The sequence below is a fragment of the Delphinapterus leucas genome, chromosome 14 (assembly GCF_059928025.1).
Source record: "Delphinapterus leucas isolate spDelLeu-1000000601 "Yukka" chromosome 14, BTC_Dleu_Yukka2, whole genome shotgun sequence".
NCBI lineage: Eukaryota > Metazoa > Chordata > Mammalia > Artiodactyla > Monodontidae > Delphinapterus > Delphinapterus leucas.
The window spans coordinates 47,093,666-47,109,110 of NC_143142.1; the positions used below are offsets into that span (position 1 = coordinate 47,093,666).

A 15,445-nucleotide genomic window follows, 5' to 3' on the forward strand; every position below is an offset into this window, starting at 1 on the left:
CGTAGTTCCTTGTGCTGTACTGTAGGTCCTTATTGTTTATTTTATATACAGTAGTGTGTATATGTTAATCTCAACCTCCTCATTTGTCCCCTCCCCCATTATTATTTTTTTAGAGCTCACTAGTCCATCTATATTTGTCTTTTGTCCTAACTCCTGACCACACAGGTACTAGATTCTCTTTGGTCGCCACCAGGTTGCCTGGGTCCCAGCTTCTTCCACTTTCGATAGCCACAGTCTTCAATCTCTTGTTAACATGGAGTGAGCTTGCAGTCTTCAGAAACCCTTCAGACAAGTTCTCTTCTCCTCCATGAGGATGGGAAAGAGAGGTTCTAGAAAACCACACAGGGGTCCAACTCACTGAGGAACGATTGCAAGAAGAGCAATTTTTAAAATTTCTTTATTTATAGACATTTCAGAACCATTTAAATCAACAACGAATTTTTTTAGACAAAACATACCATGTTAATCTTGAGGTACACATTGGGCCCATAGACAATGCTCTGGAAATAATGCAACTGTTAACTGGTAGTTAACAACCCCACTTTTCCAAGCAAAGAAACTGTAAAGATGGTTACAAAAGTCTTTGAAAAGAATATACCATTTTCATTTAAGTCAAGGAAAACTCCCAAAGTTTTGACTAATTGAATTCAACTTTTAGGCTTAGCTTAAGCAATATTTTAAATGGAGCTTAATATGAAAATGGGAGAAGAGGTTTATAGCTAAGAAATGATCTGAGCCCTACTACATGAGATTGTAAACGAAGGAAATTCATCATCTGATAAGCTCATTACAAAACTCATAGCCTAAAAATTAGAGCAGCAAAATTACAGAAGGTATTTGTATATACTTTTAACAGAAATCACGTTTACCCTTTGTTTCTAGCTTTCACAATGAGACAAATTTTAAAACACCAAGTCCTGAGGACTAAACGATGTGATTGGACAAGAAGTGGTCATAAGAATTCCACACTATTACAGTCCCACAGTATAAAAATCCTACTTTCCATCATTTGCACTCTGGGCATCTTACTTTTCTTGCCCTAGCAGCCTGGTGCCATTGTAGTCCTAGAAAAATAGTGGGAATTGGGATTAATGGTCATAGTTTCTGAAAGTCTTGTGTGTCCAACAGCAGATTTCACTTTTCTGGTGGACTGAAGTTGAAATTTTCTTTGAATCGTTCACAGTGGTCTTTGGAGAACTGTGTTTTTTTTTCAGTTTGTTATTCCAAATGTTAACCTCATACTCTTTAGGCATGATGAGTAGTGATTTGTGATACAGTGTGTTTGGAAAATGAAGAGCCCTCTATTCATCCACCCCCACCCCCTGAACTTCTCGAGGAGTCGTGTGCACGATGTGCAGGTGCTTCTGGAATGTCGGCAGAGGGTATTTACCCACGTCTGAAAACAGCTGGAATGGACAGTCATAATATTCCCCTGTAAGATTGTTTTATTTCTACGTGAAACAAGAATAAACACTGCAATTTAGCCGAGTGGGCAGCTCGCTGCAACTCCGTAAATGTGAATGTTCTATGTGGGTTGAAAGGGTCTAAATGTAAATTTCACAGTTCATAAAGTTGAGCAGCTCAACTTAAAAGAGAGAGAACGTGCAGGCGTTGACGAGATTCTGAGAAAGAATTGGTCTGTGTTTCAGTGCTCTGTCCCAACATGAATCAGGCCCACGTTTTACATTTTAGCTGCTTGGTTTGGTTTATTGCTGTATTTCTTAAGGGGGTCACGATGGTTTTGGCCATGCATTTAAGGAATCCAAGAAAGAGTCCCATTTGGACACTCTCCCCCAAGCACAGGGGTCAGTGCACAGATTGCAGGGAACCTGCCAGAAGATGTCCTCAGTCTTGACCTGGTTGGTTAGAAAAGGTTCTGCATGTGGGGATCTCTACACACTGCTTTTCACTCAAAAATCGCAGCTCAGAAGGGAAGGGCTGTTTCCTTCCCACCCCTGTTCTGCATTCCTTGTCTTGATTCTCTCTGGCTTTGCATGCCTTGTCTAGTAAGGGCGCCATGTGGCTTTGCAGATACCAAAAGATACTTACTACCAATTAAAAAAAAAAAATCCAATCAGTAGAAAAGAACACTAGTCAGTGGGAGTCAGAGATACTTGCTGCCTCCAATGCTTTCCAAGTTTCAATGGTCTTGTAGTTTTTCTTTTATACCCCGTTAATAGAGGCTGCCATTTCTTCCTTCTGTGGGTTCTTGAGGGACAGGGCACACTTAACTCTCCATCCATCCAACTGCCAGGAGAGTTCATGTTTCTCTTGCACATACCCAGTCTCAACAACTGTGGTTTTAAACATAAACCTTATGAGTTCCAAGAGGGCAGGAACTGTGTCTTTTTATCAGCCTGTCAAGTCATACTAGCATAGTGCCCGGCACACAGATGATGCTGTGAATTTTGAGTATGTGAATGAAAGGCCACAGTCCCTGCCCTCAAGGAGTCTCTATGTTGCCGTCGATATAAACTCAACGTACATATGCCAAGACAAAAAACAAAAAGGACTTTGTGTCGAGGTTTTGCAAAAGAAAAAAAAAAAAAACAAAAAGGAAAAAAGATAAAAGGAATCAGTTGTTTATGTGGGGCAACTGTCATAGTAAACTCAAACCCACTCATTCCTCCCTCTTGAACTGAGAAAAGCATACAAGCACTAAGGATTCACGAACGGATTCAGCAGGGTTTTGCCGAAGAAAACTTGCAACGTTTCAACATCATCCTTTGTTTTTATTTTAAAGGAAAGTTCTGAGAGGTTAACTTTACCTAGGGAGTTGCCCCTCACACAGAATGATGCTTTCTCAACATGAAAGTCATGGAGGGGCTGCATGTCATCTGAGTGCAGTACTAGAAGCTTCTATATAAACTTGTCAGTTACTTTTGAAGAGGTGCTACAGTTTGATAGATTCTACAGGGTACTCTTTTATGGGGCACTTTTAACCTAGAGTATTTGCATTTTGGGAGACATGTTGGGGGGAAAATCCTTTTTTTTAAAAAAAGAGATTTAAGATGGAAAATGAGAAAAGGTATCAATTCACCCCAATTCTAAACAGTGAGATGGATTAAAAATATCTTGAATGCCAAGAAATGAAGCCATATATTGAACAGGTCTGCAAAACTAGACTGGTGGGTCTTGTCTTTCCATTTGTGTATTTATTCTGATGAGCAAGAAGAGTGGATAATAACATATAAGCCAGTCCTGCAAGTCACACTGACACCTGGGTGGCTGTCTGCCCATCTCGAATGTGGGGACAGACTCTGGGGGAGACAGGGCTAGGGACGATATGCTGCTCGGAGACCAAAAACTTTTCTAAGATTTATATTCCTTCAAAAAGTCAAGAATTATGTTGATGCCATTATATTTTGGAGTATTTATTCACGTTTGGCAAAAACTGTCAGACTGGGTCCTGGGATTGTTGGAATGAAAGTACGGTAATCATGCATTTTCTTTGGAAGAGAGGAAAGAAGATTTCTGAACTAAACAAGTACTCTTATTGATACTTTAAAAAATGATGCAACAGATGTAGCACATATCAAAGCAGAGGATGGTATGTCTGATTTCTGAGCTCTCCTAAAGCACAAGCCATGTTGAGAACACCTGACACGCTCTGAGAAATGCTCTCCAGACCCCTCATCACCACATACCAGGAGAATAAGACCCTCAAACCCGAGAAGAATTATCACTCGACAGAAATGGTCATTTCCCCAGACACTGATCAGCATGGGAGTATTCTATGTAAAACCCAGCCTGTAACAGGTTTAAAATCAAACTTAATTCTTCAATACAGACTCTCTACTGATTTGTTCCAAGTTTACTGTGATGGAGCCTGATAAGACTGAGCTTCGAGGGACAGGGTTCTGAGAATCTTTGGAATCATTCTGTCCCATTTCCTAAGAGAGTCGACTTAATTAACGGCCCCAAACTTCAATGGATATTTGAAAGTGAACAGATGTTATCTAAAAGATCAGACTCATACTGATGTTTAAAACATACATTTGTATTGTGTAAATATACATATACGTATATATTCTGGTCTTCTTTATCTCTGCTCAGTAAAATTAGCAGCAGTTACAGATAAATTATTGTGGTCATGATTTATTATTTCTAAGGACATCATAGATCCTCTCTACTAGCACATGACTTTTGTAAAATGCCTTTTGATAAAAAGATCCCCACCAAGCACGTAACACTGCAGTGTCATTTCGTATCACTAACATTTTCAGGCACAAGAGTAAAACAGTTAGCACTGAGCAGTCCGAACGACAGAGCACAGAATAAATTGTCTAAAGTTGATTCTCCCAAAGGAGGGAATTGTTCAAAGGTGTTTGTTTTTTTTTTAAAGATTCTTATGTCTTTCAGCTTTGGCTATTTTGTAAATAAATATCACAACTTCTCGCATAAGCCTACTTGGGTAGCAGTTATTTCTCTGAGCATGCCTTTTGTCTTTTAGCAGCTGTGGAGTGGTGAGTGACGTACAAGGCACACCTCTATGTGTTCTGTACAGCATTTTTATTGATGTACAAAATAGCCTGTTCACCATTCAAAATCATAACCTGCATAGTAAGAGTTTTCTCTTACCCCTATTTACAGAGAACGTTTTTAGTGCAAAAAAAATGTGAAACTGTGTCCCAGCCCTCCCCTTCTAGAACACACATTTATCTGTTTTGTTCAATGCTACCTGGGGTTATTTGGCTATATTTTGGGCCTCCAGCCGTTAATGAATTGCAGGATTTTCTTCACCTGCAGTTTGCTCAGTTTGAAATCCTCGGAGAGGATTTCTTCCGTGAGCTGAACAAGCAAGTTTCCGTCAATCTTTTCGGTCACAAAGAATGCTATGACGTCTTCGGACAACCCTATGAACCGCAAGGACTTGGACACTTCCTCTATGGAGAGTCCCGACAGGTCGGCAGGTGGCTGCCACGGGGACCCGTCACCACAGGAGCGGGGGGCCAGCTGGAGGTGGAGGGGTGACGAGAAGGGGTAAGACATGGAGAAGATGTCCTGCGTGCCCTTCTGAACAAAGTACGGGTCCTCGGAGAGGTCCGGCGACCCAGACTCGGGGTCTTCCTCAGCACCATCAATTTGCAGAGGCAAAGGTAGGGTGTCGAGGGCGGCTTTCTCTTCCACTGGCCTCGGGGCCCTGGGAGGCAAGGCGGGGCACGAGATGCTCTGCTTGGCGGGGGCTGCAGTCAGGGTCTTCCCGCCCGTGCTCTCCAGAGAGTAGCTGGCCGACTTGGGACACCCCGGGGCACTACTGCTGGGCTCCGTGGGCCCGGGCCCGGGTGGGCTGGCCGCCAGCTCGTGGCCGTCGAGGTCGAAGGCTGCCGGGCAGTTTCTCTTGGGCGTGCCCGGCGTCTTCTGTCGGGGGTAACTGTAACTCCTGCTCGGATCCAGCAGGAAGTTGCTCCTGGTCTGGGTCTCTGACACTCCCGAATAATGATTAGGCCACGAGAGCCTGGAGGACAGAGCTTCAGCAGTGGGACTGCCAAACGGGGACTTGGGGTCCATGGAATCTGCTTTCACTCGGTTACACGGGTAGCAGGAAACGGGAGCGCTTTCAGGAGGACTCGTGTCACTTTTAGTAATGCTGCTTAAAAGCCAAACACAGAGAGAGAGAGAGATGAGTGGAAAAAAAAGTAAAACATCCAGCCTATCCTTATCCCATTGATGTCACTTCTGAGTAGAAAAATGTAGCTAGGCAACAAATATTATATTTCTTATCGTAAAGTACCTGCTTAACGTCACTGGGCTTTTTTTTTTTTTTTAAAGAATCTTTAAATTACTAAAATACATCAGTAACTATGGATATGAAGATACTGATTTAATATGCTATAGCAGAGATGGCAAATATATAATTTTTTTAACAAGAAAATCATTGTTAGTGGGTGCCTGGATCTTTGTGATGAGAAAAATCTTTAGCCTTGTTTGGGCTTATCACCAACAGGTGCTGTGATTGATTAGTGATGTCTGCAGTAGGCAAGGGTGGAGTGAGAGAGCAGTAAATGAGTGTCTCATGCTTGTCATTCTTGTGCTACAGTGACAGGACTACATCACCACCACTGATGACCTTATATCCATCCAAGAGTCTGAGGCTGGAAGAAATGTTTCCAATAAAATCCTTATTCTTGCCTTGGTTTCCACACAATTGCGTAACACCACCATAAAAATTTTAATGTCCAGGGAACAAAAAAGTACCTGCCAAGGAGAGCTACTTTAACCTGTCACATGTGATCACACTCAGCTCTGGGGCCCTATCTTAAGAGTGACCGTGAAACCAGAGTGTGCTCAGAGGTGGGTGATGGGGGGACAGCAGGTGGGACTGAGGCTGCCTCTTGGAGGAGACTTACATCTTGGCTGACCTCATGGTTTCACAGCCTGATCAAGAGAGGTCGGGTGGACCTACATTTGTTTCTTTAGACCTAAGAAACAGTTGAAGGTTACATGGAGATAGATTTCAACTGCATATAATGAAAGATCTCTAAAAAAAGTTACTGGCATGTGCCAACCATGGAATGAGCTGCAGTGCAAAAGAATGAGCTCACGGCACTGGGAGGATCCAGATGGAAGTGTAAGACTGCTTTACAGTGATGGTCAGGGACTCTAGCACTGGGTGGAATTCAGAGTAGAGGGCCGACAGGACCCCTGCCATTCCGGGTCCTCCTCGAGGGTGCTGTCTGTGTGTGTTGAAGTCAAAGCGGAGACAAGTAGATGCCAGCCTTAACCACTGAACCCCTCACAGACTCAGCATCTTCCTAGGTCACTGGCTCTTCCATCCTAGCTCAGAACCAACAGGGCCCCATCATGCTCATCCAGTTAAAAAAAAAATTTTTTTTTTTCTTTTTTTAAAAGAAGACTTCCTCTCCTACCACCCTGCCCAGGGGACGGCTCCTTGACACGGTTCTCAAGGATCGGGGACCTGGTTGATGAGGGAACCATGTGGAAGTGGGCCCTGGCATAGGACTTACATGTCGTGCAGCCCTGAAGAATAGTAGGATAAGGTGGGGCTGGGAGAGCGAGTCTGCTGCCGCGCCGGCTTGGCTGTGCGAGGAGGGACCAAGGGGCTGGTGGACTGAGGCTTTGCGCTGCGGGGCGGGACAGGCGGGGCGTTCAGGAGCCGGCATTCTTCCCTGACCTGGCGCAGAAGAGAACACGCGGGGTTAGCGACACTCGGACTACGCACAGGGCCAGCTCCCTCCCGGAGGGCCCAGTGGCTGCTCTTCTTACGTGACACCAGCAGGGGTGGAAGAAAGGGAGAGCAGACCTGAGCAAACAAGGACTGTGGGAAACAGGAGGCTGCCAGAGATGGAGCGATTTTGAAAGAAACGGTTTGGCAGGTGCTGCAGAAATGTAGCAAGTAATGGGAAGGACAGCATGGTAAAGAGCCGGTGATGCACGAGGACACAGGAGTAGGACGAAAATAAGGGCGTTAAGTGATCATGATATGAATGAAGGATTCCATTCTCCTAGCGAGTTGTAGTTCTTCACTGTTCAAACTGAATTCGATTTGCTACAAACCTTAGGGAACAGTGGACCTTGTCTAGTGTAAAGGCTCCTTCTGAGGTTACAGTCGAGGCTTCTCACAGGTAACTGTGCACATGAATCCCCTGGGGATCTTGTTTCATGCACATTCTGACTCAGCAGACCAAGAGTGGGGCCTGAGACTCTGCATCTCAAGCTCCCAGGTGATGCGGACGCTGCTGGACCACGGACCACACCCTGAGAAACAAGGTGGCAGATGGCGTACCGAGGCAGCGCTCCAAGTCCGAAAAATACCGCCTGCCTCACCCTCCCTTCATCTTCACACCGGAGAGGGAGGCAGGTGACCTGTGCCATCCCTTGCCTGCCTTCGCCCCAGCTTGTTGCCGGCCTTCAGAATACGGTTCTTTTTAACGAGGCAGATATTTTTATGTACTTCTCTGTGTCAGACAGCAGGGGGCAGTTTACACCTGGTTCAGCTAGTCTACCCTTAACTACCTAGGTAAAAACAGCCAATTCTGACTTTGTAAAAAAAAAAAAAACAAAACACCACCACCCTTGCTTGATTTTTAGGCTGTGTTCCCACCCATTTTTTTTCACCTTTGCCTTCAATTCCTCTGCCCCAGGGGCTCTGGGTAATGAAGACAATGAAACGGAGCTCCTGTTAGCTTTGCTTCGGAGTCTGCTTAAGACCAAATGAAATGGGCTCACGCGACACTGCGTCGTCTACCACCTACGCTGCACCCCGGCCCTCTAACTGGCTTCCGAGGCCTGACTCACTTGCTGGAGAAAACCAGATGTTAAAAAAGTCATGTGACCCCGGGGTGACCAGGCAAACCTCAATTCTAAGCGAAACAGAAGCCATTTAAAGTCTCAGCCGTTGCATTTCTCCCTGGGTCTGGGAATCACTGCTCCCACCCGGAGGACCCACCACCCTGGCTGTTGGGACCCACTGGATACAGTTTTTCTTCTGCAGCAGCCCTTTAGGCTAAAACAGAATATTGAGAGCAGCAGATTCTCTTCTCCAACAGCTGCGGGCGTTCTCTTTCTGAGCTTTTCAAAAAGGTGGTGGTGGAGAAGGAAATGAGGTTTGGATAAGGAAGAGGGAGGCTTGCTTGTGAGCTGGCCCAGGGGGACTCTTCCCTCACTTTGGGGTCTTCTTAAGAAGCTGGGAACCAACTAGGACACTGAAAAGTTCTGGCTGGATCACTCCACTCCCTGGCTTTTGGGAGCATACACTGGTTACAAAATAAGTAAGATATTATTGTGTCATCTTCCTTCTGTCTTGTCAGCGAATTGTATAGTAGCCAACTGTGTTTTTCTTTCTTAGGGAATGTCATTAGAATCTGGGATGGATGGGTGCGGCTTTATAGATGTGCTTGGTTCTGTCTACGCTTAGAATAACAGGAATCATGGAAAACGAAGGAAGATAAGGAGTCCTTCGGTTAACTTTTCCATTTTAAAAATAACCAGTCGCTTCTCAACATGGGATTAGAGAGAAGCATCAGGAAAACAGGGTTAAGGCTGAATTTGATTTAGAAATTTCTAAATTTTGGAATTAGTCATTAAATACATTTCGTTAGGGACCACTTACCTAGATGTCAATTATGCTATGCCGAGAGGTCGACTACACTGTGCATTTTAATTATCATCAGCTGACCTAGGTCTCGGAACACAGAAGAGCAGCCGCTCGTGGTTGACTCTGACTTCTGAGACGTCCTCTCTTCTCTTCCTATAACCCCAGACTCTCAAGGTTCCTGACATCTGGTTCTGCCCCCTCCTTCCATAACTGGACAGTCCTAAAGAGCTTCCCCATAGGTTTCCCGGTGACAGGAGGGGACGGGGGAGGCAGCAGTAAAAAGAAGCATTTGTAGTTCACAGGGCCCGGTGAGGTGAGCTCGGCTGACCGGCACGTTTCCAGCTACACTCCAAACAGCATTTGAAATATGGAAAGCTTCTGAAATGGCCACCTGACTCCTGAAAGGAGTTAAAGAACAAAGGTGTGTGTGTGTGTGTGTATGTGTGTGATGGTGTCAGTGAGAAGATACTAACATGAGACCAAAGAAAGATTTCTTCCCTTGTCATGAGGGGGCAGTTTGGGTGTAATTGTGTGACTTCAATGGGAAAGAACTAGGCTTATTTGAAACCCATTTTGGAGAAAAGGTAGTTAAAAACAAAACAAAACAAAACCCGACTTCAATGGGACCCCGTCGGCGACAAGAATTCAGCTGTAACACTGTGGAGGAACAAAACTAGTGAGTGCTACACCGGGCAGCTGCGGGAGGGCGGCCCTCTCGGGGTGAGCACGGCTGATGACCCTGTAGACGCGCCTCCCTGTGTTACTTTTAACTTGTGGCTGTAGATGTGGATGCTCCAGTGAAGTCATACTGCAGCATTTTATGGGAAAACTATATATACTTTGGGGGAATGTATACGTTTTGGGGTTCAGAAGTGATACACCCACACACTGTGAGGGTTTACTGTGCCATCTTACTTTCTATCTCGTACCTCCTTTTAACAGTAATTATTCTACTTCTCTTTGCTTCTTGATTTGGTTCATCATGGGACATTTATATCCAAGAGAAATGTAGCTGTGGCTTGAAATGAATTTTATCTGACAATAAAAGGCAATTTATAAGACCAGATGGCCAATCACCCTATTTCCAGTTTTTCCTCATATTCAATTTCACGTTTAAGTGCTACATTTTCAGCACATTCCTTCTAAAAGTCTCAGCATGTGGCTTTCATCTTGTTACTTCCCATCTCCAGTGGCCCCCCTTGACTACTGGATAAAGTCCAGCTTCTCCTGTCTCCCACTGAGGCCTGCTGCAGTCTTTCTAGTGATTTCTTCTCGCTAGAGGAAATTATCCCATTTGATTCCATCTTTCTAGTTATTTCCCTCACTACTCCTCTATACGAATACATGGGTCCATCCAATGGGGCAGATTCCGTGTCACCTAAACACACCCTGTGCTTTCCTGCCTCTCGCTCTGCTTTAGTTCTTACTGCCCATCCCCTCCTGTCACTTCCTAAGGCCCAGCTCTAACTGTTACAGGCGCGGTTTGGGACCATCACAAGTAGCCACCAGTACTTGTCGTTGCTTCTGAACTCTGCCAATAGACTGTTTATATTTACTTACTTCCCATGTATATTCAATTAGCCCGAAAGTGGAAATGGTAGGGACTGTCGTCATTGTTCTTACTGCTCTGTGGATGGCAGAGTTTGGGGATTTATCACCTCTGGCACAAATATGGCACACAGAATGCCAGGTGGAGGTTATTGGATGTCACAAAACAAATACAACAAGGCACTTTTATTTTCAAACTTATACCAAAAGAATGCCTTTTATATTTTAATGTGGAGACTGTTATTGATAAGTCATCTGGGCTCCATGTTAATTTTTTTGTCTTCATATTGGTGTCAATCTAGGGGAAGAAAGGTGCCAGCAGACCTGGCCCCTATGACCGCCATCAACTCTGCCACCACGACACTGGACGTGGTGTCAGAGTGAAAATGACATTATTTCTGAACTGGGAAATGTTGTGGCTTCATTGTCAGCACCCCATCCCACCGCCCTGTAACTCCTATTCTAAATGAGGATGTAACAGAACACACCGTGCCCGACACACCATGCCTGACGGACTAGAGCCCTTCTCTGCCCTTCAGTGCAGCATTTAAGACTGAACTTCAAGGAGCAGTGCAGGGCGAGGGTGAGGTACTTGGATTCTCAGGAATAAACCCGGAACGCTGGTGCTAAGGGAGGGGATGGCGTTCTGTCTGAGGCAGGTGTTACTACCCATCACGGATCATGGGTGACTTTTGCCTACTGGTAGGTAATTTCTGGTGATGAGTAGCTTGAGTGTTTACAGCCAAGCTCCTGGCACCTACTGGTTATGACAGGGTCAATGACCACAATACGGATTCAGGGAGAGCAGACTCCCACCCGTACGTACCCAGAGCCTGGCTTCACAAGCAGTTCTCTGGTCTAAAGCCTTTCTTGTAAGTGGTTTTACTTCCAGCACAATCCTCTCATCCTTGCCTCTCCACAACAAGTCTTTCCCTTTTCTAAAGAAATGCTCAATGATTCAGTCAATGATTCAGTCTTATCAGAGATAAGATACCGGCTACCCAGGAGTAAGACACCTCTCCCCAGTGTTCAAGCAGCAGACTGTGAACCCAGAGCTAAACAGAAAGCTAATTTATTGCGAGGTGGAATTGGGGAGTTCTGCTCTTTCTAGAACCATCACTTCTCTTTAGTCTACGAGGCATATTCTCAGGGAGGCATATTTAAGTGACTTCCATCTAACACACAACATTTACTAGTGGGGTTTGAAGTAAGCTGTAGAAGGTGTCTGTCCTGAGGGCTAATGGCCGGGATCACAGGCACCATCTACTGCCCCTAGAAGTCCGAAGAACATTGTGTCGCTTTCCCTTTTCCTACAAACGACATTAATTCCATTTACTATTGACTTGTTCAATTATATGCTGAGCACCCATCACACGCTCACTGAGCTGGTGCTGAGTAAAGCAGACAAGAACGAGTAGCCCCTGGAATTAGCTGCGAGGGAGGCAGGGAGACCAACACAGGACTGAGATAAAAGTTGGTCCTGTAATAATAGAAGGTGGAATGAAGGTCAGTGGGAGCACCATGAATGCTTCAGGAGGGCGGGGGAAGAACAAACTCACAGGAAATTATACTGAGAAAGTCTGGAGAAGGAAGGAATTGTGAGTGTACAAGGTACATGGGCAGGAATAAACCACCAGAGCGATGCCCTGGACTGGGGGCTTAGAAGGCGGGACGAATCCTGATGCCACTTATCAGACAGACACTTAGAAGGAAGAACAGAGCTTGGGAGAAACCAAGGGGTTCAGTGTGGAAAAGAGCTCGAGCTCAGTGTTCTGAGAGAATCTGAAGTCCTGGTGGCACTGAGGTCCCAGATGAGAAGGGAAGAGCGCTGAACCCCTAAGGGGCCAGTAGAGGAGGGGACCAAGGGGGAGAAACACAAGGGACCGCATCTCACCACTCACGGCACAGCACAGTCCCCAGTGGCGTCAAGGAAGCAGATGGTGGGGAGGGCGGCTCAGGAGAGGGACGGTGTGAAGACGGAACGACGGCAGGAAGTCAGGGCAGGTCGGGAAGATGTGTGGCGGTTAGCAGGTCACTGGGGATCTTAGTGAATGAAGCTTGAGCTGAGTGAGGGGACCAGAGGCAGATTCCAGGGAGTCAAAGCCAGAACAGGTGGCGAGGGTGGAGTTAGTGAGGACAGACCACTCTTTTCAAGAAGGAAGGAAGGGGCTGGGAAGGAAGGGGGAGACAGCTATTAGAAAGGGACAGTGGATTGAATGAGGCATGGCCTTTTTCTTTTTAACTTGGAAGAAACCTGAAATCGTGCCTGGGTAGGTACATGCACGCGTGTAACCTGGAGGGTAAGTGCGCACTGACTTCTGGGACGGAGAGGAGAACACATGTCCCCACTGCTCTCTGCCTTCACCGTGCCAGCACTGGCCACGCAAAGCCAGAAAAATCATCAATGGCAGCTTATTATCTAACAGTGAAAGCAACGATGGACACACCCAATAAAATAAATGGCTTTGGAAAGCTTCGTGTTACTATGTGAAGGTGGTTGGCAAAGTCAAAACCCAACTCCAACCTGTGGTCAGAATCCCGTGCGTCACGGAATGGGGCTATTTATTTTCTGAATACTCTCCAGAAAGTGTAACTTGATTTCCCGACTCCTGGAATAGGTATTTAAGCATCCTTTCCCCTCCCCACTCCTCACAGCTATAAGTCTGTTTAGTTGGGAGGAAACTGAGCCCGGGGTGAAGAACCAATAATTTGTGAAAAATGGAAAACAAGGTCTTCTCCCTAAATAGCCACATGTTAAAGATAACACATGAGAATTTATTACAAATACAAAGCTCATTATTGCATGGCTGGAAGCAGGGTTAAATGTAAATGTTTAGAAGACAAAAATTCACACATTACATACAATTGGAGTATTTTATACACGTATGAACTACTTTCTTCTGTGACATTATCTTTCCCTGACACTTCCTAGGGATTAAAAGAATACAACAAACAAAAGACACACAACGTGCTTATGAAACTGCACAGTGTAGGAATGGGGGCTCTTTGGTATAATGATGTTTCTTGGAAAGTCTTAGTTTCTCAGAACTCCCTACTCGTCTTCTATGGAAGAAATGACACTTTCACACCCCTTCACTAACTGGACCAAAGAGACAGCTTAGGAAAACAGAAAACTTACTATGAAATGTTCTTTGCTGAACTTTTTTTGGGGAAAAAAAATCAATTTCATAGCAGCAATTATTCAACTTTTAAATACAAGGCAATGGACCTGGAGACACTTGCCGACGAGGCCTCACATTTCCTTGTCTACAGTCTAAAATCTGCCACCACATACCTGTGGGTGAAAATCTCGGCTCAAAGACCACACTGCTTGGAACTGTGGGCAGTCACTAACGGGCTTCGGCCATCCTTAGGCGGACTAAGGATCCTGTTGTTTCTATGTTGACACTAATTCAGAAAACACACACACTATAGGGGAGCTTGATCTAAAACTGGACTCACCTTTACCATGAGTTTTCTTCTCTAAAAAGCTGACTTCGGGATAATGTCAGTGTTGCAAAGAAAGGAGTTTTGTAACCATGCTTCCCTGAACTTTGTAGCTTTGCCTTCACTGCATGCCCTCTGCCCTGTATTTTACATTTCTTCCCACACTCCCTCTTCCAGATAACAAAATCATTACAGCCTTAAGAAATCTTATTTATAAAGAGGCTTTTATACAAAGAGTTCACAACCCTGTCACATACCCATCAGGGGTATTTTCAGCCAAACAGAAATTAAAGTTTTACAATGACAACATGGCAATAAATGAACATCTATCTGATGAATTACGCCAGGGCAGATGTGATTTACAGTTGAAATCCTGATTCTCAGAAGTGTGCGTTTCTTTTTCCCATTGTGTATGCGGGCGGATGATAAGGACCTAAGGCAGGCCTGGGTCTGCAATGGCCTCCAACCTCCAGGCCTCAGGCAAGGGAGTCAAGGCAGAGGGCACAGCAGGCCGCTACTGGGAAACAAGAAGGGCACGCAGTTCTGAAAAGAATACTTGTTTAAGTTCCAGGGTGCTTCCCTGGACTCCAAAGAAAGACTATGCCATTGGGGCAGAGAATAAAGACCTTTTCTGAGCAAGGAGTATAATGCATGATAGATATATTTAAATAGTATATAACTTTCCCATTAATGTGATTTTGTGCAAATGGTAAACCCAAGAGTGCAGATTTGAAACAAGGGCTATCCCATAGAATGTTACAATGACTTTATTAACATTCTAATCATTGAGACTTTCGGCAGACACAGGAGAAAATTTCTTGGCCTAGAAGGTTTCATTTAAAAATAAATAACCTACACAAAACCAAAGGCAATTAGTTTCAAAATTACCAAAACACAATAATAATTCAGTCCTTATTTCAATTAACAAATGGGAAACGTAGGTATGGCTTGCTTACAGAGTACTCCTCAAAAGCTGTAATTAAAATTAATTAAATGTCAGATGCCTTAGGAGACCGCATTAATTAGTGGAATCCTGAGTGAATCCTTTTGTAGAGCAATTATTTTGAAAAGTAAATAATCACTTCCAGATTAATCTTTTTATTACCTAAATTTGACTATCAATACACCAGGTTTATTTAAGAAAATCTCTCCTTTAGTGCCTTCTCTAGTATATTTATTTTAGCTTTAATTTATATCACTTAAAAACTTTTTTGACTGGAATGTAGGTATACTATACCTATTTTAGATATAGTAGTGTGTGTATGTTAATCCCAAGCTCCGAATTTATCCCTCCCCCCTTGTCTTCTCTAATATTAATAGTCAGTAGGAGAAAGCCTAAAGACAAAATAAAAATTGAGAGTAGAATCAATTTTTTTAAAAATTTGTTTTATT

General features: G+C 44.5%; 1 protein-coding gene across 9 annotated transcripts in view; it reads right to left on the reverse strand.

The window, feature by feature from the left end:
• Window positions 1–380: 380 nt before the first annotated feature.
• The window catches only part of GAREM1 (GRB2 associated regulator of MAPK1 subtype 1), a 208,176-nt gene continuing 193,111 nt past the window's right edge, over window positions 381–15,445 (reverse strand). For 8 of the 9 annotated variants that reach the window (XM_089895052.1, XM_022586917.3, XM_089895058.1 and 5 more), the window contains 2 exons: window positions 6,969–7,135; window positions 381–5,593 (listed from right to left, as the gene is read on the reverse strand). In XM_089895052.1, the coding sequence (XP_089751178.1) occupies window positions 4,696–5,593; window positions 6,969–7,135 (1,065 nt within the window). In that variant the 3' untranslated portion in view covers window positions 381–4,695. The remainder of the gene's footprint in view (window positions 5,594–6,968; window positions 7,136–15,445) is intronic. The other variant, XM_022586915.3, reaches the window with a different exon arrangement.